The following is a 27,096-nucleotide window of genomic DNA, read 5'->3' as shown; positions in this document are numbered from 1 at the left end:
CTGAGCCGATCTCCACCTCGTACGTGAGGAGGCTGCTGAGAGCCCTCCACGAGAACTAATTATACGAATTAGAATTTTATTACTAGAGGGAATATAATGCTAAGACTAATAAGAGCGAATAAATAGAGCAAAATATGGAAAAACGGCGGGAAATTATTTGAAAGGGCTTATTTGAACGCGCTTATCTCAGGAACTACTGGTCGTATAAATCATACGTATAAATCACAAACTTTTGCTTTCTTGCTAATATTATAGTTTGTTTTTTTTTTGCGTTTTTTATGCCATCTTCAATTTTATTAATATATGCACAAAAAATATCTAAAGGCGGCGCCCATTATTTCGGAATAAAATGTATTCCCAAACGCGACAGTAAAAATAAACCACACCTTTACAATATTAAAAGTGAGCAGCACGGCCCCTGTTCACTCGCATTTCACGCCGCTTTACGGCGCACTCAATTGTTATGGGCCAATAATTTCCGTATGGATACACTACTTTATCCCTGACGTTTTAATTCGCAGCTTACAGGTTAGTAATATATATACAGTTCTGAAAACTTTCCGTCAATACAGATTTATCTGGCCCTCTAGCCAAGACGTTTTCTTTCTCGCTTCTTTGTAGAATCGCCATTAATAAAAAAAAATTTATATGGATTAGATATTACTCGAGTCGAACGTCAACTTTATAATATTATCGAACATTTAAGTCAATCCCATACATTTTTATCGGCGATTACATAAATCAGCGATAAAGAAAACGTCTTGGCTAAAGGTCCAGTCGTAAGTTATTTACGCCAACCACATAAAGGGGCAACAGCCTGTTATGGGATGTCGCAACGACGTAACTGGTTTATATGCATTTATGTCCTAATTTCTTGTGAAGGGCATTGTGACAAGAAGCTAGCGAGGAAATATCACAGAAATTCGTAGAAACCAGAAATATCGTGGCCATACGCGACCAATTTCATGTCGTCCGCTACCAACTTGTAAATTCACGTAGAACCTTCGAAATGTCAAATAACTCTCAGATGATATTATATTCTGGCCTTGTGTTATTATGCGACGAGTTGCTAAAATTTCGCCTCATACCAATATATAGAATTGTATTGCATTACAACATCGCATCGTAATTTTGCATTAGTACACTGCAAATAGTTGGCATGGCGTGTATAATTTATCTCAAATTGCGCCATTAGAATCGGCATTTGAGTTATTTATGCAGTTCCGCATCTACGTGATAAAATGTTTTATTTCTTCATACTTTTCGCGGTCTGCTCCGCTAAGGAATCAGAAGTGATAAAAGTGACTCCTTTGAGTTTCAACTATAACGGTCTTCCTTTGCAAGTCAAAAGTGTGACAGAAGATAACAATTTGAAAGTGAAAGTTTTACAAGATTTTGACAGCGCTAAGGGGATAAATTATCGCAGATTTATCGATTCTGTCATAGAAACTTCGACGAACGGCAAAATTGATGTGCAAGAAAGAATAAAAACAGATGACAAAAAGCAAGCTGAAAAAATAAATCATAAAGAAGCAGTCGGTACTGATGTTACTGAAATTAACGTTATTGATAGTAATAAAAAACAATTGGATAAAACTATACACGAAAATAAAGTAAACGAAACAGATGACCTGAAAGTGATTCCAAATAATAAAGAAGCAACCATCAAAGATAAAAAAAATGAGAAAACAGTGATCAGAAGTGATACAAATGTATTGAATACTACACATGACAAAAGGGTTATGGATAATCTTAAAAAAATCTACACTACTATTATAAAGAGGAAAGATTTGATTTTTTGTTTGTTTGTTTGTTTGTTTGTTTGAGTCGAATAGGCTCCGAAACTACTGGACCGATTTGAAAAATTCTTTTACCATTGGAATCCTGCATTATTTCTGCTGAACATAGGCTAATTTTTATTTTGGAAAAATATAAGGTTCCGTAAGATATTTGGGATTTTCGGACGCAAGGTTTAAAAAATCAACCAGAAAAGTTACTTATTTTGCGTACGCTGCCTAAACTATAAAAGATAGAGGCATAAAATGTTCTAAGTAATTATAGATCTTTTAAATATCTACAAAAAAGTCCGCGACACACTATACCTATCTATGTTGAGTGAGGCACAATAACCATTTTTTTATTAAAAAATCTAGAATTTTTTTTGGACTATATTTAAATGCGTTTATTTAAATCATGCTATTGACCCTTATCAAAATAAATTATTTCATCACTAAGTACAGTTAATGTAGATAATATTTGGTCTTTGAATGATTAAAATTGGACGTTTGGTTTTAATGTTATGGCGAAATTAAAATATTACGATTTCTGCTGCACGTTGCGAATTGGGCGTCAAGGCGCGATGCGCGGGTGTGCGTGCGGTAGGGGAGAGATTTAATTATCAGTGCCACAGACTCGCCCGGAGAGTCCACGTAAATATTACCTCGATCGTGGGAATCGCAGACACAATAGATTTTCAATAGTTATGCGACAGCCGGGTGCTGCTTTATTGATTTGATATAGACTATCGTGCTTCATTATTATAATCCTAATTTCAAAAAAGCTTTAAAAGTTATGACTACGAAAGTAATATTTTTAGAACTTTTTTGATTGCTATTATAATTAATTAATTTCTTTAACTATAAATCTCCAATAGCGGCAGCCGGCTGCCCGCATAACAATTGAAGATCTATTGTGTCTGCGATACCCACGATGCCGATGCACGATGGAAGTATTAATGCATATTTTTTAATCCACACTATTTCTGCTGAATATAGGCTATATTTAATGAGAGAAAAAAGGGAACCGTATTAAGTGTTAATAATTGTGTGAAAAATCTACCAAAATATTCCTTCTTGCTTATGCTTTATAAATGCTATCGATCGACACCGTCACTAATATCGAAGATGCAGTCCATTATCCACAGGAGTTTTTAAATTCGCTGAATCCTTCTGGACTTCCACCACACGAACTGACGTTAAAAATCGGAATTCCAATCACGCTTTTGAGAAATTTATGCCCACCAAATATGTGCAATGGGACAAGGCTGCTTATTAAAGAATTAAAGGACAATTTAATTGTAGCTACCATTATCACCGGCCCAGCAGCTGGTCAACTAGCTCATATACCGAGGATACCGATGATTCCAACTGATCTGCCAATCCCATTTAAACGGCTTCAATTTCCGGTAAAAATATCTTTCGCATTGACTATTAACAAGTCCCAAGGTCAAACTTTCAAATTAGTAGGCATCGACCTACGAAAAGAATGTTTTACTCATGGTCAACTATACGTTGGCCTATCCCGAGTTGGAGCTGCTGATAATCAATTTATTTTGCTGCCACAAAATAAAACAACATCAAATATCGTTTACAGGGAAGCTTTAACCCAATTTTAATGGAATCTTTTACGCAAAAAGAAGTATGGTGTAAAAAAACATAAAGCGCAAAAGTACAACAAAAATACTTTATACAAAAACAAATAGAAAATTTCAAAATGTATATAATAGTAGATGTAGGTAAGCATAAAATAATAAAGCATAAAACTACAAAAAAAAACATAAAATATTTTAAACAAAAAAAAACATGAAGAAATTGCAAAATATTATAAATAATAGTATCTTCTGCAGGTAAGGATAAAATAATCAAACATAACACTTAAAATATAAAAATATAAAAAAAAAATACAATAAAAATGTGTTATATGTACATAATTATTATAATATAGTAGTTGCAGGCTAAATAATGTAAACTATTTTTATGTTCTGCTTAACTTAAAGATTGACTACCTTTATTTAAAAAAAATAATTTAAAAACCAATGTCCACCCGTGCGAAGCCGGGCCGGGCCGCTAGTATTGAATAAAGTTGGTGACAAGGAAAAGGTTGAAGTACTAGAAATGTACGTTCCTATATTTGAGGAATTGGGAAAACCAGATTTCCCTCACGTATTGAATAAGAAACAGCTCAACGAAATAGTAAAATTAAAAACGTGACTTTTTCTATATGTTATACCAGAATATAAAGTAATAATTAATAATAATAAATCTTAATACACTCGGTATAAATTTTAATAAATGTCATGCCAGAGTTTTACTTACGCTATTTTAATAAATCCCCTTAGAAGCTTCTGTTAGCATAGTTAAGTAAAACAACAAACAGAAGCTAAGAAATATCCTTTTAAAATTCTGTTTTAGAAACTTGATATCAAGCTTTGGTTATAGTTTCTGAAACACTTTAAACTAACATAAATGTCACAGAGAACGCCGAAATAAAATGGTACAACTTTTTGCTACTGTGATACGAGTATAAGGCAGACCTGACATAATATTCTCGTATTTTAGCACTTTGAGTGCTTTGATATAAAAATTTAATATATTATCTTTCTTCAGATATATCAAAACATAATATGTGAGATTTATTAGTTTAGCAAATAACTGAGATAACTTTGTGGACGTTTGTGTTACGTAACTTGATTTATTAGTATTGCGTAATGGTGAAAATACTTGGGAATAATAGAGAATAATACGAAGTGATGTCCTTGGTTAAATTCGATTTTTTTTAGATATTATGTCCATATTTATCATTTTATGCACGCGCGTAGTAAATTAAATTGTCGATCTTTTCTTTTGAGTTTCAGTTATTAATACATCCGTTTGAAAAAAGGTTATTGCTTGTTTTCTGGAGATTTTGATCCTGGTCCTCGAATCGCCGTAAAACTGCCTTTATAACAGTACACAGAAAATCAACGACTTCTCATTTTCATTTCAATCAACAGATAGTTCCCCGTAATCCTCTGGGAAAACATAATTTACTTTTAAATTCGGAATTATTTCCAGATCCATAAATGCTCACCGAACGCTCGGTTAATACAAAAATATTTTTATACATATAGCTTCGAAAATATGTCTACAACTTCGCTTTATTAAGTGCACTCCGCGCGTAATGACAGACCACGTACATAAAATCAATTTGTCCGTCCGCCCGTCACGGCCATTTGCTGTTGCTATTCACTCTGTCGTGACATCGGGACCGCTTATATGGACTTGATAGAGTCGGTCAATTGACATTCTATCTATTCGACAATGTGGTACGTGAGTAAATTGACCTCTAAAAGGAGTGAGGTGAATAATGAACACTACGCACAATTTGTCATAAATTCTTGGTGTTGTGGACACAACGATGAAAAGGGCGGCGAACATATTTTAGAAAGTTAAGTAGTGTATTTCTTAGATATTGTTAAAGTGAAATTGCCACATGTTCGGTCCCTTTGACTGTATTAGGTTCGTTAGTTAAAATACGTTATTATTGTGTTCCTTAAAAATTAGTAACGAGTAAAGCTGTTTCTCTTAAAAAGTAATAAAGCAATGTCTTTGTCATAACAATAAAATATAAAGGATATTTAGGAACAGACGTTCGGCAATATCTGAGAAAGCGTGAGAATAGAATTTTAGAAAGCTAGCAGATGCTTAGTCTATTGTCTACGGTAGATTTATTTATTTGATTATTAGAATATGTGTAAACTACAAATAAATAAAGACTAGGCTATCGTATGTAATATGGGACACCTTTGGGGTTAGATACGAATGTGATTAATTATTAAATGTGTTATAGTATCTAGCTATAGGTTTTGAGTATAATAAAACGTTATGTATTCTTGTGTATTAATTTCCGCGATAGTAATTGTTGCTATGAGTATTTCTTGCCACGTATTGTGTAATTCGTACGTTTGGAATCAGAGGGCAAGAAATACGAATAATGTGTATTAGTAGATGATTAATTAGTACACATCTGAATTAGATTTAATTTGTATAATGTATATTAATCTAAGACTCTGATCTGTGAGTCATGATATTATGTTACGTAGATTAAGAACATAATATCATGGTATTGAAATTGTTGTACTGCATATGTATTGAATAATTATTGTGTATGTAATTTGTATTGTGTAGTGCACAGTGCCATAGCAATGGGTAGGAAAGAGATAGGTGTACGCTGAAATGGTATCTCCGCGCGATAGAAATAAGGCGGGGGCTTATTTCTATCCCCGCACCGGGAATTTTTATCGCGGGGATATACGCTTCTGCGTATATCGGTGCGGGGATATACGCAGAAGCGTATATCCCCGCACCGGGATAAGTGGGCGGGGTCTTCTCCCTCTGCGCTAGCGCATGGCGGGAGTGAAGCTTAGGGCCTCTTTCACCACCTTCGAGTAAAGTGTCGAGTAGACTACTCGCCAGTTAAAGTCACCCGTAACTACATGTATCAATTTCACGACCCTCAAGTAACGCTGATCATATGATTAAACTGTCAAGTAACTTACTTGCCACTTCGTCTGCCAATTAGCGAGTTTACTTGACGGTTAAAGTTTATCTCTTGTCAAATATGGATTTATATTTTGATTTAATTGATCACCAACTAGATCAATTGGACTATATTAAGTTGCAAAAAACATCAAGATTCGAGACCTCGTGTCTTTAAGAGGATACACCAGGGGCGAGAGAAATTGAAAATAGGTATTTGAAAATCCCCGTGTTGATTATTTCATGGACTTAAATGAAACAGATTTTTTGGCTATATTTTGTCTATCGAAGTTTACAACGAACCAAGTGCATAACTTAATAAAACACTAAAATATAATGCCTAAAACGCAAAGGTCAGTTTAATATTTTTATAAAGTAGTTTTAAAAAAAATAGTTAGTTTTTGTACAAATAAAGAATTTTTATTCTATTCTAGTACCTACTAATAATCATTTTTACACGTTGGAAACAAAAGAATATTATACCTACTTATTGAATATGATGTTCTGTCTTGGTTCTGTCAGTAACCTACTTCAAGAAGTATCTAATGTGCATACTAACGTCTTATCTATACATAACAAATAAAAATATCTTGTCATAGTATAATTAATAATAAGTAATAACTAAAAAACTGCGATAACAATAGATTCCAGGAATCCACGATCGAGGGACAAGCAACAACAATGGCAACAACACACAAATGAAAGGTATACTTCTTCTTTTTCACCGCCAATGACAAGTGACAGCGTCAGACGATTGACGTTGACGTCATTTTGAACGAATGTAGTGTACGATTTGTTATGTCATTCACTTAACCGGTAAGTAGTTAATCAGAGCTTCATTTTTGCTTGTGAAATTGACAAAAGTTACTTGTAAGTTTTACTTGCCAATTAACGTTACTTGACAAGTAGCTACTCAACACTTTACTTGGAGATGGTGAAAGAGGCCCTTAGACGTATAAATAGGCCGGTTGCCTCCCAGCTCCGCCCCCTGTTTGCTGCCCCTACGGTGCCCCTGAACATGCGACTGGCGCTCTACAAGACGTACGTCCGGTCCCGCCTTACGTACGCGGCCCCCGCGTGGTACCAGCTGCTGTCTGTGACGCGACGCAAGTTGCTCCAGCGGCAGGAAAAGCGCGTGCTGCGCCGCGTCGTCGGTACGCCGCGCTATGTGCGCAATGCCACCATAGCCAGGGACCTGAGTGTGGAGAGCGTCGAGGGGCATGTCGCCAGGCTGTCCACCAACCTCTTTTCCCGAGCGGATGCCTCGAGCCTGGTCGAGTTGGAGGACCTGGCTCCCTGGCACGCTCGGCCTCCGGACCGCCGCCTGCTGCCCCGGGACTCCACCTTCGATGAAGGTGGTAACCTGCGCCGCTTGCAGCCCCGCCGCCACAGAAGAGGAGGAGCAGCGCGGACTAGCGCCACAGCGCCCCGCACCACCCCAACATCTTCTTGATGGGGTAACCCCCCCCCCCTCCCCCCGCCGCGCCGGACTAAACCCCGGCGCGGCCCCCCTCTTTCAGCGTGACACCAGGGGCCTGGCGAGTGGCAGCCCTATTGCCATTACCGCCGACCCCTCGGTGTCCCTTTCCCCCCCCCGGCATCACAAGCCAGGGCCTCGGGAATATTACTTTTCCCCACTTTTCTTTTCCCAACTCGGTCTGGCCACAGAGTAGTGGAGAGACGGCGCGCGTGGGAGTGGACTCGTACACGCTATCTCCGCCCTCGCGCGCCACCGGGACCCCTACCTGTCCCGGCCGAGTTCGGCTTTCCGGCCACAAACACCTCCTGGTCGCTCCAGGCCCCTGGGTTTTCCCCGCGTTACAGCGGGGTTTTACCCCAAAAAACAGTAGTCTTTCTGCGCATCCCGGTACTCACACCGGGTGCGTAATAACAACTAACAAGGATCCCCACATGTAGAGGGGCTTAGCCCCTGGGCATGTTTCCCCACCCAGGCCCACATCCAGGGCCAGGTGTGAGATGACGTATGAGAGAGCGTCGTGGCGTTGTGATAGAATAGTAATTGGGCATAGGACTCATACGGCAACTACGACTCGAGAAACTCTGACGGATCTTGGTCAGAGAACACCATTCTTATCGGACGGATATAAATTGCTCCGATAGGTCAGATTACGGGTGTAACGAGTATAAATATTGAGTAGTCCGCCCTTTGCCTTGGTACAGTGCACAAAGTTTAATTTTAATATAATAAATCGAAGTGAAGAGTCAAAAGTGATTTAATTTAAAGTCATCAAAGCTCAAACATATATAGATATAAATATCAACAAAAATCATACAGTCCACAATACTTGGCTTTAGTATATTTTATACTGATTGCATGACTGATTGTATAATTAGCTAAGTATATAGATGGTTACATTTAGTTGCTTTTAAACAACTTGTTTAAAGCTTATCTTTTTATTTATTTATTCATAAAAAAAATGATATACAGTTATCAGATAACAGTGTTAAAAAGCCCGTACAGGGCTTGTGTTAACACGGATAATCTAATTCAATTTCAACGTAAACGCAGTTAAATATTTTAGCAAAATTATTGTACTCGTATCATATTTTTCTGTATACCACGCTGAAATCTGGATTGTAATCATTCATAACGTAAAATTGTAGGTATTTTTTGCTACACACACATATCTCTACTCTTTGTAAACGACGAAGCTACACAAAAACATTTTGCCACAATTGTATAGGGCGGTGTAGGGCGGAAGAGTGTAGGGCGGAAGGGTTGGGCGGAAGGGCGGGCAGGTGCGTTAAAATAATCTCTACTGGGAGCAGTTAGCGGTCGTAATTAGCGACATACGCGTTAATTAAAAAATACTAGCTTTATGAATTAACCGCGAGTGTACCAGTACCCGGAAAAACATATTACGGTTCCGTACACAAAGGTTAGAACGGAACGTAAAGACCTCGAAATCGAAATCTGGATGTATATCTGTCCATCTGTATGTCATCAGGCTGTATCTCAAGAACTGCGATAGATAATTGAATTTTTTTAAAGCCAGTATAACACCGAACATTTTCACAATAAATTCTTTCTACCTACCAGTGTTACATTAGTTTTACCGCAACATCGTTGTAGCTTTGTTCCTTGTTGATCCAGTCGTCTAATATCAGAATGCAAAATAGTATTTTATTATTATAACGCTATGTGTTTGCGTGTGTTATAACACATGGAAGATTTTTTACTGTGAAAATACGTTCGCTTTTACCATTCGCACAATACACGAATGAAATTGCGGAAAACATAATAAATTATCAATCCCACCAAAAACATTTCTTGTAAAATGTTGCCGAGATGACCACATATTAAGGTTTACCCTGTGAAAAAAATAGGAGATCATGAGATCTACATGAGTAGAGCCAAGCTTCTGAATCTACACGGCCTAACTCTACTGACCCTAACTTAAACAAATTCTACATACCAGAAAATATGTATGGCTTCGCCGTTTCGCCGATTAGGTGATTATTATATTTTGTCAGTTCCCTGTAATTATTACCCCTAAATACATCCCGTCAGCCACATCAAAAGCGACATAAGCCTATTTGGTGACTTTTTGACAGAACTCAGTGATTAGTGTAAGTGCTAGTGTAAATGGCACAGTTTGGAGGGATGCCAGCGTGCCAGCGCTTGCCAAGTGTGATTACTTGATAAATAATCGCTTGCACTGCATTCGCAGGAATTGAAACATTAATGGCTCGTTACGTGTCCACGCTTTCAGAGACTCCGATTATGATAGTGCATCTCGCATTTGCATATTGTTGTACCGTGTACCAGAGCCCCCAGCCGCGACGATTTATTTCATCGCATCTTTATAAAATCGTCTAAAAAAATGCATGGAATTGACATTAAACGAGTCGAACGTCAACTTCATATATATTATATATATATATATATATATATATATATATATATATATATATATATATATATATATATATATATATATATATATATATATATATATATATATATATATATATATATATATATATATATATATATATATATATATATATATATATATATATATATATATATATATGTTTTATTTATAATATATATATAATATATATATAATATATATTTTATTTTATTTTTATTTTTATATATATATATATATATATATATATATATATATATATAATTGCAATCTCGGAATCGGCTCCAACGATTTACATGAAATTTAGTATATAGGGGGTTTGGGGGGCGATAAATCAATCTAGCTAGGAATCATATTTAGAAAATGTCATTTAATTCGTGTTTTATCGAATACCGAGCAAAGCTCGGTCAAATAGCTAGTGTCTTATACTATGATATATCACACGGAAAAAGACTGGCATCCTTTTTAAGTCAAACATATTTGAAAGAAATAAAACGCACATCAGCCTGGCCGATTTACATAATATACATTAATTTTTAACCACTGTATATTTCTAAATGCGAAAAAAGTCTTGATTGTTGCTGTTTCACCTTTTTGGCTATAATTCGTGCTTTTGTTGATTTCTCTGTAGAATTTTGAAACCAAAAATTGACATAAAATTGTATGGGATCTGACACAACGTATCGCAAGCGCCATGACACCTACTAGCGATCCCTTATCTTAAATCCCATACATAGATTTACAACCCACAATAATAATTAACGAAAGCATCTTGTTTACAGCTAGAATAATGACGATGACTACTGTATTCGACGCTACGTAGAGGCGTTAGCATCGAATACAGTGGTCGTCCACCGACGCTGCGAATAGCGAAATATCGGCGAAACCAATGCGAAACTGGAATAGAGCGAGTTGCCGTCAGAAAGTTAATATACCTAGCGGAATAGAGCAACAATCTCGACCTGTCAAACGAAACCGAAATTAGTTTCATCTGTGTGTAAAAATATGTGTACGTAATACGTATACACTTACACAAGCATGATTGAACATGATTTCTATGAGATTAAATTGTCAAAGTGCGGCACGTGCCGATTGGACGTCAAAAAAGAGTGCTGCTGTCTTGTATCACACGTCTCTTTTTACCACGCAGTGTTACTGATAGTGACATCTCTCTTGCTCAGGCCTTTGTTTCTTTATTCCGCTAGGTAAGTATATTAACTTTATGGTTGCCATATAACGCATTATCGTATGGCAGATGAGACAGTAAATCGGTTCGCCGCCGTTTCGCAGTTCGCAGCGTCGGTGGACTAGAGACGTAATTGACAAAGGTCCATTGTATTGACTATTGACAAGCTACACAGTACACACACTAATAAACTTGGCACCATTGCAAACAACGCGTTCCCAGTTACTACAGAGTGAAGTTTGTACGTCCCTCCCTTCATAAAACTAGCGACATGTGGAGTTTGAATTTGGAAGTTTTAATTAAGTTTCATAAATTCATAACCGTGTATTTCAAAGCGCAATAAAATAACATTTGTTAGTTTTGAGTTTTGCCTCTTCAAAGTAGAATAAAATGAAATTTTAAAATACTTGAATAATATTTCAGGTACGATGATCTTGCATTATAATTACGAATCATTTTGATACAAATACATCTTTTATTAGTAATTATACCTTTCTAAAACTATTGATAAGAGCTAGATAAGAGCCTACTGCACTAAGCAGTAGTTGTAACAGGGATCATTTTCAACGATGATAATGATCTATCAAAATGTAAATTAATCAAACAAAGAAATACTCGGACTCAAATAAAAAAAGAAAAAATAATAACGATTCGAAGATGCATTATTAATCGCACTAGCAATTATTTCAGCGGGATTTTGCTTCGTTCTTTTTCGAGTTTAAAATTGTCGTTTCATCCCAACCGAAACAGAATAATTATTATTCAGAAAGAATAATCGGAAAACGGTTAAGGAAATAGGGTTGTGCTTCCGAAGATTCTTTTGTGTATTTTCGTTATTCGTATTACAAAAGTATCTTAAAGTAAAGAATTTCAAGAATTCTTAAAAAATATTTCGTTTCGCTTGATCTTAGTTTGTTTAATAAAACAATATTAAACGTATTTTATTAAATAAAAGAATGTCGATATAAATGTTATGACACCTACAATTTATTATATCGTACGAATGATTAGACAAAGACAAGAAGATAGTCGAAACAATATCTTCGGATTACTAACATAACTTAAGCTGCCAGACCTAGATATTTAGCACTTACATTATATATTTTTGCTATTGCAAAATATATGAAAAATATTTTCTTCAATTATCTTATCGTTACAACACCATATTAACAGACATAAGCAGGACGCTTTACGTGCGAGCACGATCCCTCGAAGATTCATCACTGTCTCGTTTAGTATTCTATATTCTTAACAAACGTGTTAACGTGAAGAGCTTCTAAACGTATCAAGATTGCTCACAAGATCTAGACACGCGGTAGCGTGTCAAGCCAGGTTCAAGTAAAACAGAACTGGCGAGCAGCATTAAAATACAAAATACCTACGCTTTAATCAAAATATTTTTCATTATGGGTTGTAACTGGATTCGACTTCACACAGAATATGTTGCTTTTTAGGGTTCCGTACCCAAAGGGTAATAACGGGACCCTATTACTAAGACTCCGTCCGTCTGTCTGTTCGTCTCTCTGTCTCCAGGCTGTATTACAAAAACGGCTACAGCTAGACTTCTGAATTTTTCACAGATTATGTATTTCTGTTGCCGCTATATTAAAAAATAGTTACCAAAAACAAAACAAAATTAATATTTCCTGGTGAGAGAGCCACCCGTAGAACAAACGTGATTTTTTTGGCCTTTTTTGCTTGATATCAATAATGACAATAGGCAGGCACTTCAAGTTTTCACAAAATCCTTAATTAAATTGTAATTTAATAATTAATAATATAAAATTTAAATAATATAAAAAATTAAGGGGGGCTACCATACAGAAGACACAAATTTGAAGTATTTTTGCTTTATAACGGTACGGAACCCTTCGTGCGCGAGTCCGAATGGCACTTGGCCAATTTTTTACTTTGTCCGACCAAAAAATCGTTTGTGTAGAACCTACGTAGAACCGTACATTAGCAATAAACACTATGCTGCATTCAAAGTTCCATGTCGTATTTTATTAATATCGGTTCAACAGTTTTAACAAAAGATTTTTGGTTCTAGGAAGATGTAATAATATATTGCTAGACTATATACACAATTTCAAATTAATAATGTTGATAAATTAATAACAACGTAAATTAAAATTGACTATAATATTGTAACGGCATATTTTGTTGAAACTTTGGCTTGGCTTCGTAATAACGGTTCCTACGTGTATTATTCTACTCATTCTACTTGTGTCAACCCTACGCTAGTGAGGGCGAAACACGCGTCGATATCGAGTTGTGTCGATTAATTGTGATTGCAGTCGCGCGCTTATCGACAAAATAATTGCGCAACTATTTAACGAGCGCGATTTAACAAACATGCGAATTTAATTATTTCGATTAATTGCTGTTTTGTAAATTACGGCCAAATCAAGCGATTTATAATTGCATTATAATTAAGTAAATTTATATTATAATCACAACTTATGTCATCGATTTATTTAAAATCAATTTATTTAATGTAACTTCATTTTTATTTTCATAAAAAGTGCCTTAAATTGTCACTTATGATGAGTAAAATAATAATTTTCTTATAATTATTATAATTTTCGAAATTTTACAGATAATATAACGCTTTTACTTTTACTCTTTCAACTTAACCACTTTAACCAACGATTTGATTGATTGTTAATCGAGACAAAATAGATATTCGACTTAGGAAAAACTCACACACAATTTGGTACAGTTGTAAAATACACTATTTTAATTTAAAGAAAACTGCAAAATCCTCTTCGATCCTGTGATATTAATATGTGTGTTCTCGGGTTTTTCTCGAAAAAGTTAAAGGAAAACTTAGGTAAGATATTAATTTTTCTCTATTTTGTACTGGGTTTATGCAGATATAAATATTACAGGATAGTCTCGTACAAAAACTAGTTTTAATGAGGGAAGTAGAGGGATTAAGAGCGCAAGCCGCGACCGGGGTTTTCAATGAAATTAATCCCCAAAAGTATTTCACAAAGCTTAATTCATTTTAATGAATTATTATTGTACGACTATTTCAGTTTCCACTCCGAGTTCGCCGATGCTTTTAACACGATTATTTCAGTAGATAGAAAATTATGATCCCCAATAAATTATTTTATATTACATGGGTCAAAGCACATTCTAATAATTTGCGTCAAGAAAATATGTACAAAAATATTTTATTATAAAATTATGTCTTTGTTGCCTCCTTACTACATAAACAATAAACATCTCCGGGTGAAATTAAGTTTAGGGATATGAGTTCTGAGCACGGACATTGTCAACTAAAGTAACCCCTTAGATCTACACTGCAGTTTTTATAGTTGCCGTACAATATTTTGTTCTTAGTTTGTAGTCTTTAAATTATTATCATTTAAGCATGTAGACTTAACAGGCGGACAGGCAGAATTTTCCATTTATGATATTAGTATGGATATAATATTATGATACCGTTATATTGTCGGAAAGACAGCCATGTCTGTTGCTTTGAAAATGTAATTATGCACCGACAATCGTTGGTTGCAACGTAGTAGCAATATAGTCGCTTCGTAATCTGTTGTAATAGTTACTATACTCCACTCGGGCTAACTTGTCGCTAGCGGTCATTGACTCCCTGTCAAAAACTTGTCATTTTCCATTGACAATATCTGACACTTCATTGCCAATCGCGGTTTATATGGAAAATGACAAGTTTTTGACAGGGAGTCAATGACCGCTAGCGACAAGTTAGCCCGAGTGGAGTATAGTTAACCTGCATTTGGTAATTTAGAGTAAGAGCCTGCTATAGCCAGACTTTCGTCATTTAAGTAACCGCGACCGACACTCCACAGTCGCTGGTCGTTTTTACCTCTATAGGGGTCATAAACAGCCCTACTATACTGTACCCGCCGAAACATGGCGGTAGCGGTCATATAAACCGCAATTGGCAATGAAGTGTCAGATATTGTCAATGGAAAATGACAAGTTTTTGACAAGAAGTCAATGACCGCTCCCGCCATGTTTCGGCGGGTACAGTATAGACAAGACGTGGCAAGCAATTATCGTAAACGCCAACAAAATGTATGCGATTTGAATACTTATGTCAAATCCCATACATTTTGTTCGCGTGTACAATAATCGCTTGACACTTGTCTCTAGGCCTAACCTGTTTCAGCTTTTATAAAAGTCGAAAGTATGGCTATACCTTCTAGTATATGCTGTTGAGCCAGTTATCTTGGGCCAACAGCATATACTTCACATGCTGTGTGCGGTGGGGTCAAAAATGTACACCTGGCATGTGCATTTTTGACCCCACCGGTAACATGTCTCTAAAAACCATGACAGAATTTATCGTTTTCATTAATGATGCGATAAATATTGCCATAAATACATTAATAGGAGAAAGGCCAATAAACGCTGTCGTCACTTAAGTTTTTAAAATTATTGTTTGGGCAATTTCATTAATAATAATCATAAGAAACTCATTCAGAGCTATTACTTTTACAGTAGACTCTATACGAGCGACACAAAATATATACACCCCTATATTAAAGCCTAGAAGTATCAAGAGCGTTACTAAAATCAATATAATCAATATAAGAGAACCAAGCTACTAGCCGTTATGTGCCCAATTACCTTAGGCCTTTTAGCGGAGTCCATTTTCAGAATTGCTGGCCTGCGCCGTACAAATGCATTGCTATTTTTTCTATTACAGCTATTGGCTCCATTACGCGAGATGAAACTAGGCAGAACAGGCAGTGGTCTATTCTTTTTTCACAGTAGTAATTGTTATCGATAAAATAAAACAATTCAGTATTTAAACAGTATATCCATTCTAATATTATAATGTGAAAATTGTCTGTCGAAGACTGTCTGTCTGACTGTAACATCTTCATGGCTAAGCCGCTTAACGGCAACCTATTCAGCTGAGGTATGGAAATAATTTGAGTTTCAGTAAAGGCCATGTACTTTTTATGCTGGAAGCAATTATATTCTACTTATACAGATATGTTACGTCCATACTATTTTCCGGCTTAAATCTCTTCCGAACAATTTTCAAATTCAAAATTGCAGACATTGACAAATTTGACAGATAATTGAAACAAAAGATACGAAAAACCATTTACATAAAAGAGACAGTTCTATTTTTAAACGTCGAATCGTATCGCTGTCTCTTTCTTCGCCTGAGCTATGACGAAAATTCGATTTTTTCCAAATTGTTCGAAAAAATAATTGAAAATGTAAATAATCGAGGTATTTATTGCAATCAAGACATGTGGTAAGAGATTCCATGTGTTTTGTTTACTTTCGAGTCATAATTGGTACATTTTCGAAATACGCACGACGTCATTTTCAATTTATTTAGGTAAGACAAGACGCAGCACGTTCGTGACTGCGCTCGATGCAGACTAAACAACAGACGGCCCAATTGGGCCGTATTTGAAGCTTCACAACGCGCGCGGTAGTAACATATCTGGTTTGAGTATTTCATCATTGGCTGGAAGAATGAATTTTATTGCAACGGAATATTACTAATAAATTAGTAATTAAAAATACTGTATAGACCATGATAGGAGTAAACAAGTTTCTAACGTTACCGAAACTTACAGTGGAAGGACGGGAACTCAAAGTGGCCAGCTTAGACCTGCTGATTATGATAAAAACCACCCTATGGATCCAAATCACACTCATTATCACGCGATTTTTAAATAAGTTGCTTTCAGGTAATTTTGATAAAATTTCACCGGGGCGAAACATTACGTGCAATTTTTTCGTATCACTGGAATTTTAACATAAACACGAAGGTAAAACACCGTTTAAAGCATAAGCGTTAGCGAAAATAATACTTTGTTTTTAGGACGCTTTTCCAACAGCAAATAACAAATTAATAATATAATTACATAATTTTATTACAGATTCAGAGAGGATGCATGTTTTAAACTTTAGTGTAAAGAAATATCTTATTTTTTGTTGTATGTGTATTATACTTACCTTTGAGTTTTTTAATGTTGACTAATATATATTTCTATTTTCTTAGTTACAGAACAGATATTTCACTTATAATATGTAAATGATATTCGCTTTTTAGGGTTCCGTACCCAAAGGGTAAAAACGGGACCCTATTACTAAGACTTCGTTGTCTGTCCGTCTCCGTCTGTCCATCTGTCCGCATGTCTGTCTGTCTGTCTGGCCAGGCTGTATCTCAAGAACAGCTATAGCTAGACTTCTGAATTTTTCACAGATTTTGTATATCTGTTGCCGCTATAACAACAAATACTAAAATCAAAATAATATGAATATTTAAGCTATCCCATACAATAAACGTGTTTTTCGGCCTTTTTTGGTTGATATCAATAATGGCAACAGGTAGGCACTTGAAATTGACTTTGTTATATGTGAACTTTAATAATTACTTAATAATAATATTTAAATAAAATAAAAATTAAAAAAATTCCCATACAAAAAAACACAATTTATGGCCTTTAATAATTACTTAACAATAATATTTAAATAAAATAAAAATTTAAAATTTCCCATACAAAAAAAACACAATTTATGGCCTATTTTTGCTCTATAACGGTACGGAATCCTTCGTGCGCCAGTCCGACTCGCACTTGCCCGATTTTATTTATTTATGTGTAGGATTGAAGTATTTTCACTAAACCAGTCTGTGGACAGCGGTTATCAACTAACTTAAGAGGGATATTCATGAGCCCTTAAAACTTCTGTGAGTTCTGCCCCAGCCCCCATGCAAAGCCACATTTTTTTCTCAACTCTGATTTGAAAACTGGACGCAGGCAAATGTTAAGTTGTCAGCCTTTCTTGAGAAATAGACAAGTATTAGTTACGTAGTAACTATATTAGTAATCTGTGATTAGTGCTTAGTAATACACCTCTGCAGGGTTTTTAGCATTTTTAAGCATATTTGGAGGTATACCTCAAAGGTATAACGTTGACGTAGTTAAAACTTTTTTTCTTTGAGATTATTTCGGCAAACAACATCATGCACTGATTTCTTGAATCGTTAACAAATCCCAGATCATCTCCGTCTTTATTTCGCTATCGCTTATGACTTGTACCTCAACACTTCTGTGCCAGTGCCCCATTTCCCAGATACACAGAAAACGCGTGCCCCACACCGCCTTAACTTGAGATTAGTGGAATCACGATAAACCTGTTCAGGTAATAAAACTTTTATCGCACCCGTAAATGTCTGATTTACGGCTTCGTGTAAATAAAAGAGTTAAATAACTTCGGCAGGCGACATTAAAATTATTTCAAAATATAAAAATATTTATGCGCTACCGTCGTGGAGGTGATGCGAATATTTAGTTTCTGATCTGAAGTAAGTAATGAAACAGCCAAGCCATACTATACATATATTTACAGCTGATGTGTAGAATTTATTGAAGTTAGTAGAGTAATGCCGTGTAGATTCAAAGCTTAGCTGCTCTACATGATCTGATATTTTTTTTCACATGGCAAACCTTATGTGGTCGACGGTCGTCTTAGCAATGGTTCTTGTAAGTACTTATTAATAGGTTTTTAGTTACTGTCTACTGTAAACTCTTATGTCCTAATACATAAAATTGGTGAAAGTCTCATAATATAAACTACAATCCCCCCATTTTACTACCCTACAGTTCTAGCAAGTCTGTAACCAACTGCTCTTCCAGCACTTCCAAATTCTTTGTACTACTATTTTATTTCTAATTTTTTGCAAAAAAGCTAGTATCTATATAAAAGCTGTTCTATAAAATGCCTGCCTGGGTGTACCCACAAACTGTACAGCGGTTGCCCGCGCGAGATTTCAAAACAAGAGCTGCATTGGAATGTTGCCAGTGTAAAATATATGAACGTTATAAAGTGTTTTTTCTGTAGATAACGTTTTAAATATTGTACCGATACCCAATTGAAAATATCGAACAGAGAACTGCTTTTGCATGCAAAGTTTATTCAAAAGTTGAAATCGTTTGTAAATGTAAAAATGTTTCTATTTAAATATTGAAACGTTTCTGTGATTCGCGTAATGTTTCTTGGGAATTGGTGGACTTTTATGAATAGTAATTATTATATGTAAAAGAAAATTTTGAACTTTTATGTTTCTTTAACCAGTATTTGTGTACTTAATAATTGAGAGAACACAATTTTGCCTTTCAAAATTATGCTGACTAGATCTTTGTTAAATAATCGACCGCGATGCGAGTCGGACTCGCACACGAAGGGTACCGTACCAATATAAAGCAAAATTAGGCCAAAAATTGTGTTTTTTGTATGGGAGCCTCCCTAAATAATATGTACTTTATTTTAATGTATTATTAAATATTAAAATTACAAGTATAATTAGGGATTTTGTGAAAATTTCAAGTGCCTAGCTGTTACCATTATTGATTAACGAGCAAAAAAGGCTAAAAAAAACACGTTTTTTGTATTGGAGCCCCCCTTAAATATTTGATTTATTTTAGTTTTATTATTTGTTGTTATAGCGGCAACAGAAATACATAATCTGTGAAAATTTCAACTCTCTAGCTATCACCGTTCTTGAGATACAGCCTGGAGCCTGGTCTTAGTAATAGGGTCCCGTTAAACCCTTTGGGAACGGAACCCTAAAAATATTTGTTTACAAAATATGTTATAGGCAAGTATGATTTGATTGCACCATGCAAAACATAATAACAAAAGTAATATAAATTTTGGCTTTTAGAATCTACACTAAAGTAGGGATAGGCGATAGGCGATATGGGATAGGCGTTCATAATAATCTCCGATGAAACACAAAAGCGAGCCAGAATTGCTTGTGTAACATAATGAACGTGATTATATCGGCCATTGTTGCATGAAACCTCGCCCAAATTGTATAAAAAGTGACCAAAAACGTCCATAATAATATCCTTTGGTAGCATCTTTTGGATGGGTTGTTTAAGTCGCAACATTGTTGCATGAAACCTCGCCGAAATTGTGTAAAGTTAAAGTGTGACCAAATGAAATTAAAAACGTGATCTCCTCTGGTAGTATATTTTGTGGCATGGTTTGGACAGGGTGGAAGTGAGCGCTTCTTAGCAGAGGTATCTAACTTCATTGATAAAATTATAACAACCTCCTATGTTATAGATCATTAACTGAAAATAACAAATAATGATAAAAAAAATTCATTCGGAATAAGGAAAAATAAAATATACATTATACAACCACGTGTTTTGTTAGCGCTGCTTTGATATCATTGTGTATTCGTGTCTTTGTTATGTTTCCCCATAAGAAGATCAGAACTAATCGGATCTCTTATCACGTAAAAATAGCGATCAACAATCCACTAGCAATAATCGCGCGAGCGATTGCTGGGTGTCATCACTGTCATGATTCATATGTCACAAACAATGGTGTCATGTATAGTGATCGATTGCAATCGTATTGTTTTGGCTGATAAGTGATACGAAAATGCGATTTTGAAGCAATATCGCGCAATAATTGGTATCGCAAAATACGTGATACGGGGGCCGGCTTTATATTATTAAATAATATCGTATCAGAGATACAAAGTGGCTATATTATTGTGATTATCGTTATGGTTCTACCGTTTAACGGCATCCAGCGCGGCCCATGACAAAAAAGCATTGGTTGTCACTATGATTGCGTAAGCCAGGGGTGGCCCCAACTTGATTAGACCTAAGATCTACTGTTTACAAACGAAACCCTGTGAGATCTACCAATTTCATACGTCTCGAAATCTTAAATGAAACAGCATAGTTTAGCTTATTTGTCTGGTAGTCTGGTCTAATCCTACTAATATTACTAGCTGTTTGACCGAGCAAAGCTCGGTATCCGATGTAAATGACATTTTCTAGAAATTATTCCTAGCTAGATCGATTTATCGCCCCCGAAACCCCCTATATACTAAATTTCATGAAAATCGTTGGAGCCGATTCCGAGATTCCAATTATATATCTATATATATAAAAATGGATTTTCAAATGTGTTAGTCGCGCTAAAACTCGAAAACGGCTGGACGGATTGGGCTGATTTTAGTCTTAAAATATTCGTAGAAGTCCAGGGAAGGTTTTAAAGTGACACAAAGTTCACCGGGACAGCTAGTATATACAGTGTGTAACAAAAATAAGTGATAATACTTTAGGGTGTGTACGTGTTCCTTGTAGAGAGTTCACTGTGAAAGTAGCAGCGCTGAAAGACGAATTTTTTTTTCACTTTTGTATGGGCAAGGGCCCGAGCGTCACGAGTTTCCCCATACAAAAGTGAAAAAAAAATTTGGTCTTTCAGCGCTGCTACTTTCACAGCGAACTCTCTACAAGGAACATGTACACACCCTAAAGTATTATCACTTATTTTTGTTACACCCTGTATATATATACAAGAATTGCTCGTTTAAAGATTAAAGATTTAAAGATATAAGATAAAGGCGAAAGTTTGTTTGGATGTATGGATGTATGGATGTGTGGATGTGTGGATGTATGGATGTTTGTTACTCTTTCACGCAAAAACTACTGAACGGATTTTAATGAAACTTTACAATAATATAGCTTATACATCAGAATAACACATAGGCTACAATTTTAACCGACTTTCAAAATGGGGGAGGTGTTATGTTCGTTTTCTTATATTTAACGATTACTCCGCCGTTTGGTAACCGATTTTCAAAATTTTTCTTTTGGTATATAGGGTATCATCCCAATATTCACAAAAGTGATGATCTGATGAAGGATCCATAAGTAATCGAGGGAACTCCTCAAAACTTATAGGGAAGCATGTGGTGACTTTGGTTTCGTGATAGGTATTCTAAGCATATTATGCTACCAACAAGTAAGATTTTGCACCGAGATATACCTGGTATACCGTGGTTCGGAAGGTGCTGAGAGAACTCCTGATTCTTTATAGGTACAAGTTTGGGAGTTTCGGCGTTGTTTTAAGAACAGAAAGCATATGCTACTATGCAAATTACATTCATCATCATCATCATCACTACCATATTATACCATTTCATAGTCTTTTAGATCGAGACTCGAGTTTGTCAAGCGATAATTAAAAAAAATCTATACCCACCTAATATTATAAACCTGAAGAGTATGTTTGCTTGAACGCGTCAATCTTCCTGAGATTGACGCGTCCGATTTAAAAACTTATCTCAGTGTAATATAGATCATTTATCGAGTAAGACTATAGGTTATATAATTTTATCACGCTAAGACTAATACGACCGAAGAAACTCAGGAAAATGTGGGGAAAACGGGAGAAATAATTTTTATGGGAAAATGTACGGTTTCTATTAAATTCATAATTTACGCGGGCGAAGCCGCCACCCCTGCCGTAAGCTGTTGTATACATAATAGGAAATATTACGCAAATTATATTTACATTTTCCCTTTATGCACATTCGTAATTGTCAGTATTTGTCTAAAATGGGCCAATGTGGGTAGACTGCATCAGGCTAATGCCTACATTATAATGTAATTATTTATTTTAAATTAATTACAATAACATTTATAGTTAGTATATTAAGTTGAAGTTTAAAAACTTAATTAAAATTACGCAAACGCTATGAATAAATATTTTTTGATTAATTCTCTAGAATAAAATTCTCTTTAGGTATTTCAATTTTATCTTTTTTCTTTTTCTTCTTTTTGTTCAATTCATCCTCATACGTTTTATGCATTCGTCTTATAAACTTGACTACATCCATTATGTCGACATCTAGTCTCATTATCTTTTCGTAAAACTTTAGGTGTATAAGTATATGCATCATGTTCAACCAATTCTTCTCTAAGGTCGTGTAAATTAGTAGCTGTTGCTGCTTCAGTGTCCTCAGCAACGCAAAGCAGTAACCCATTTTGTACCTTAAGTTATTTATGTACTTCTTCCTTAGCATCTGTGCATAAGGCAGCTGGTACCTCGTCTCGTAGATGAATTGCTGCATCAAACTTATTGTTCTTCTCTTCTGGACTTCAATATAGTCTTTGTCCAATTCTATGCTACTTCGTAAGTACTTTTTCTCTGATTGCATTCTATCGAATCGTCGTGTCTCTACGTTTAGTTCGTCGACGTTTGGATCGAATTTGGGAATTTCTGTTCGTTTATCCAGCAGGACCTCTACGTCTTTTAAACGTTTCTGGATGTAGAAATCTTCTAAAGATAATGAGTCTGACATATTATTTTTAGTTTTCGCTTTTGCAACCGTGATCGCCGCGTGCGTCGACGCTCGGGTAGTCATAGGCGATATAGGTTTAGTATTACTTTCACCAAATATATGTTTATATTTTCCTTTATATACATTAACGAAGATCGAACTCATAGCTGCGTCTATACCGTCATCAAAGATATTTGTACTCGTACTTGCTCTCTTGAAAATTTCTGACGTTGATTTTATGATATCCATTGTTGTGTCAGTAGTAGCCGAAATTCTTCTCACTATGCCTGTTTATTATTTAAATTTTATAAATATTTATTCTGAAATTAACATCCTTAGTATGTAAAGACGAATGGACGAATATGTGTTTTACAGTTATATCATAATATATATATTATGATATAATCTATAGTCTGTATATACTATAGTATATACAGACTATAGGGTAAATAGAGTAAAGCTCAAATATTTATTGTAATATATTACATATTATTCAACTCCAGCAACTATAATTATACCACTTCATTATTTAATAACAACGTTAGAATATTATCGCATATTCATATCTTAAAATTTATGAATTAATTAATAAATGTAATCAAAATGAAACTTCGAAATATTCTGACGCATATAAAGTTAATCTTTGTTTGGAAATTAATAATGAATAGTGAATACTCACCGACGATTAAAATTGCTGTGCCGAAATTTCTCATTATTTGGACTGTTAATAATAAATGTTCATTGTACAACCTAGTCAAAATTGTTAATATTCTACTGAATTATAATTGGGAATGTGAATTGCTTATATTTTCCAAGTACAATAAATTTCATTATAATTAATGTTTTAGTAGGCTGTAATTTTTTATTACTGCCAGTTGTAATGTTCTTAAATACATTTCTTTTTTTTTCATCACTTATAGAGTCTTATAACCAGACAAGTGCGAGTCAGTCATAGAAGAGTATCAATTGACTTATAGTAAAATTTCATTGTTTTATATTGAAAATTTTCTTACGGAATTTAATTTTATTAAATATCAACTTAAACTAGACAAATTTTAAATGTCTAGCTGTCACTGTTTGTGGGATGCTATATGATCAATTTTATTGTGCAATATTATTGAACACTTTATTTGACAATAAGATTGAAAGGTAGTACTACCCTATATACTAATTACTAACCCCTCTATACTAACCCTAGACGGATATTGCTCAATGCGTGATATTGCGCTATAAATTGATCGTCTAGGGGCCCGCTTAGGTAATGCGTTAAGGTGATGTAAGTGTCAATAATTGATTCTGTTTTAACCTTATTAGTCCAAACGTGTAAGAGAAAATTTTAAATGTAAGTAACATTCGGATACAATTTTTGAAGATTTCTGCATATCAGTTAAGCGTTTTCTGATTTTTGTAACTGACAGTTCAATTATTACTGGAAGTAACTAAGATTTCATAACTCAGTATATGTTATGATTTACGACGTGTATTCACCAAAATAAAATCCTATGTCCTTTTCAGGACTCTAAGTTTTTCTATTCTTTTTTATTTATTTAAGTATTTTTTTCTTCTGTAATTTGTACCGTAATTTTGTTGAAATTGAAACAAGTTTTTATAAGGAAAAGAGTTAAGAATTAAAAAAACTTTATGCAAGGATATTCAACAGTCGGTAGTACTCTACAGAACTCGAGAATCGCACATAAAAGTGTATATTCCAGGACAAAATTTATATATTGTTACGTGCAAGGGTTCGAAGATTTGGAGAGAAAGACCTGGTGACTCTCTTGAAGACTTTATTAACACTGCACTAAACACTAGGTCACAACACTTAGCACTAAGTCCAAACACTAATCACTAGGTCCAATCACTTAGCACTATCACTGTCCTAGGTCGTAGCCAAGTCGCAGGTTTCACTGGTTCACTCACTATTGATCACTTGTTGTCGCCTCGAAGATCGAACTGAACTGCCGGGCCTGCCTGCGGCTTTTTATATGGCGACACGAATTCCAGAAAGTTCCCGATTCACGTAAACAGGTAAACAACCGTGGGAACTTTCTAGGAGGCTCGAGCATGTACCACAATAAAAGTACACAACTAAACACGTAAACACGTAAACAAAATAAACCGGTAAACAAGTAAACAAAATGTTGGACTTTTCTAGAAGGTTCGAGTATGTACTTGCGCACCTCATGCCATCTAGTATTGAGTAGGGGATTTATGTTGCCTGTGCTCCCTCGGTAAGTTTCGCTGGTTTGTCGCTAGATGGCACCACGTGTCCGTATACCATGTACCGTAACAATATGTTATCACTACCCTGGTCTTTTGACCAGGTATGAGAGCCACGGAAATGAAAATTATGCCTATAATTATGCATAGCTCTTTGTTCTTCCAAGCTTTAGTTTTGAACTTTTGATATTTCATAACATAAATATGTAACCCAAGAGCATCAGTTGACACGCATATTAAAGTTTTGAAATAGGAAAACAAGCTCGATATAGTAGACATATTATAAATGATAAACTACGCGAACCAAAAACACATACTTACATATGATTAGCTTGCCGACATGCGGTAAGATACACTCCCATTGTTTTTACCAGAAAATTAATAATGGGTCGCAACTTGTGCGACATGAATTATATAACTTTACGTTGGATACTCTTTTCTTATTGATTTATAAGTACTGTAATGTAACCATGCCTACTGTATTTATTAAAAGCTTTTATTTAACTTGCTCTGTATGTATGTAAGTATGTATGTTCGGGTGAAATCTTGGAACTCAATTTTGGAGTAGATATATTTAACCGATCGAGCTGAAATTTTGCAGGCACGTTTAGTCTGGATGATAATACATGATATTGTATGTGACATCACTCTAAATCCAATATGGCCGACCATCCAAGATGGCGAAATTGTTATTTTCTATGCAGTTCTACAATATGGATATTAAATGAAAGGGCTTTTTGAGAATAACTCGAAAACGAATGTAATGTCATAACTACATCCAATATGGCGGCTCATCCAAGATAGATGTATAGTTATTTTTAATGCACTTCTGCAATATGGGTATCAAATGAAAGGGCTCATTGAGAGTAACTTGGAAACGAATGTAATGTCATTCTACATCCAATATGGCGTCTCATTCAAGGTAGGGGGCTATAGTTATTTTTAATGCACTTCTGCAATATGGGTATCAAATGAAAGGGCTCATCAAGAGTAACTCGGAAACGAATGTAATGTCATTCTACATCCAATATGGCGGCTCATCTAAGATAGGGGAATATAGTTATTTTTAAAGCACTTCTGCAATATGGGTATCAAACAAAAAGGCTTATTGAGAGTAAATTGAAAAGTCATGTCGTATCCTGTCGTGCCGTGTCGTGTCGTATCGTGTCGTATCGTAACATGACGTGACGTGACGTGACGTGACGTGACGTGACGTGTCGTTTCGTGTCGTGTCGTGTCGTGTCGTGTTGTGTCGTGTCGTGTCGTGTCGTGTCGTGTCGTGTCGTGTCGTGTCGTGTCGTGTCGTGTCGTGTCGTGTCGTGTCGTGTCGTGTCGTGTCGTGTCGTGTCGTGTCGTGTTGTGTCTTGTTATGTCAAGTCAAAA

The 27,096-nt window shown here is 35.4% G+C and overlaps 2 protein-coding genes across 2 annotated transcripts in view; one reads left to right on the top strand and one right to left on the bottom strand.

The window, feature by feature from the left end:
• LOC121738588 overlaps nucleotides 1–27,096 on the top strand; it is a 257,205-nt gene that overhangs the window by 93,510 nt on the left and 136,599 nt on the right. The window lies entirely within an intron of this gene.
• On the bottom strand, nucleotides 22,914–24,299 carry LOC121738598. The gene is made up of 2 exons (XM_042130763.1): nucleotides 24,173–24,299; nucleotides 22,914–23,780 (listed from the first exon to the last, which is right to left on the bottom strand). The coding sequence occupies exons 1-2, from the start codon at nucleotides 24,204–24,206 to the stop codon at nucleotides 22,927–22,929; spliced, it is 888 nt and encodes a 295-aa protein (XP_041986697.1). The 5' UTR covers nucleotides 24,207–24,299; the 3' UTR covers nucleotides 22,914–22,926.

This window comes from Aricia agestis, chromosome Z (assembly GCF_905147365.1).
Source record: "Aricia agestis chromosome Z, ilAriAges1.1, whole genome shotgun sequence".
Taxonomy (NCBI): domain Eukaryota; kingdom Metazoa; phylum Arthropoda; class Insecta; order Lepidoptera; family Lycaenidae; genus Aricia; species Aricia agestis.
This window is presented reverse-complemented; position numbering and strand designations above follow the sequence as displayed.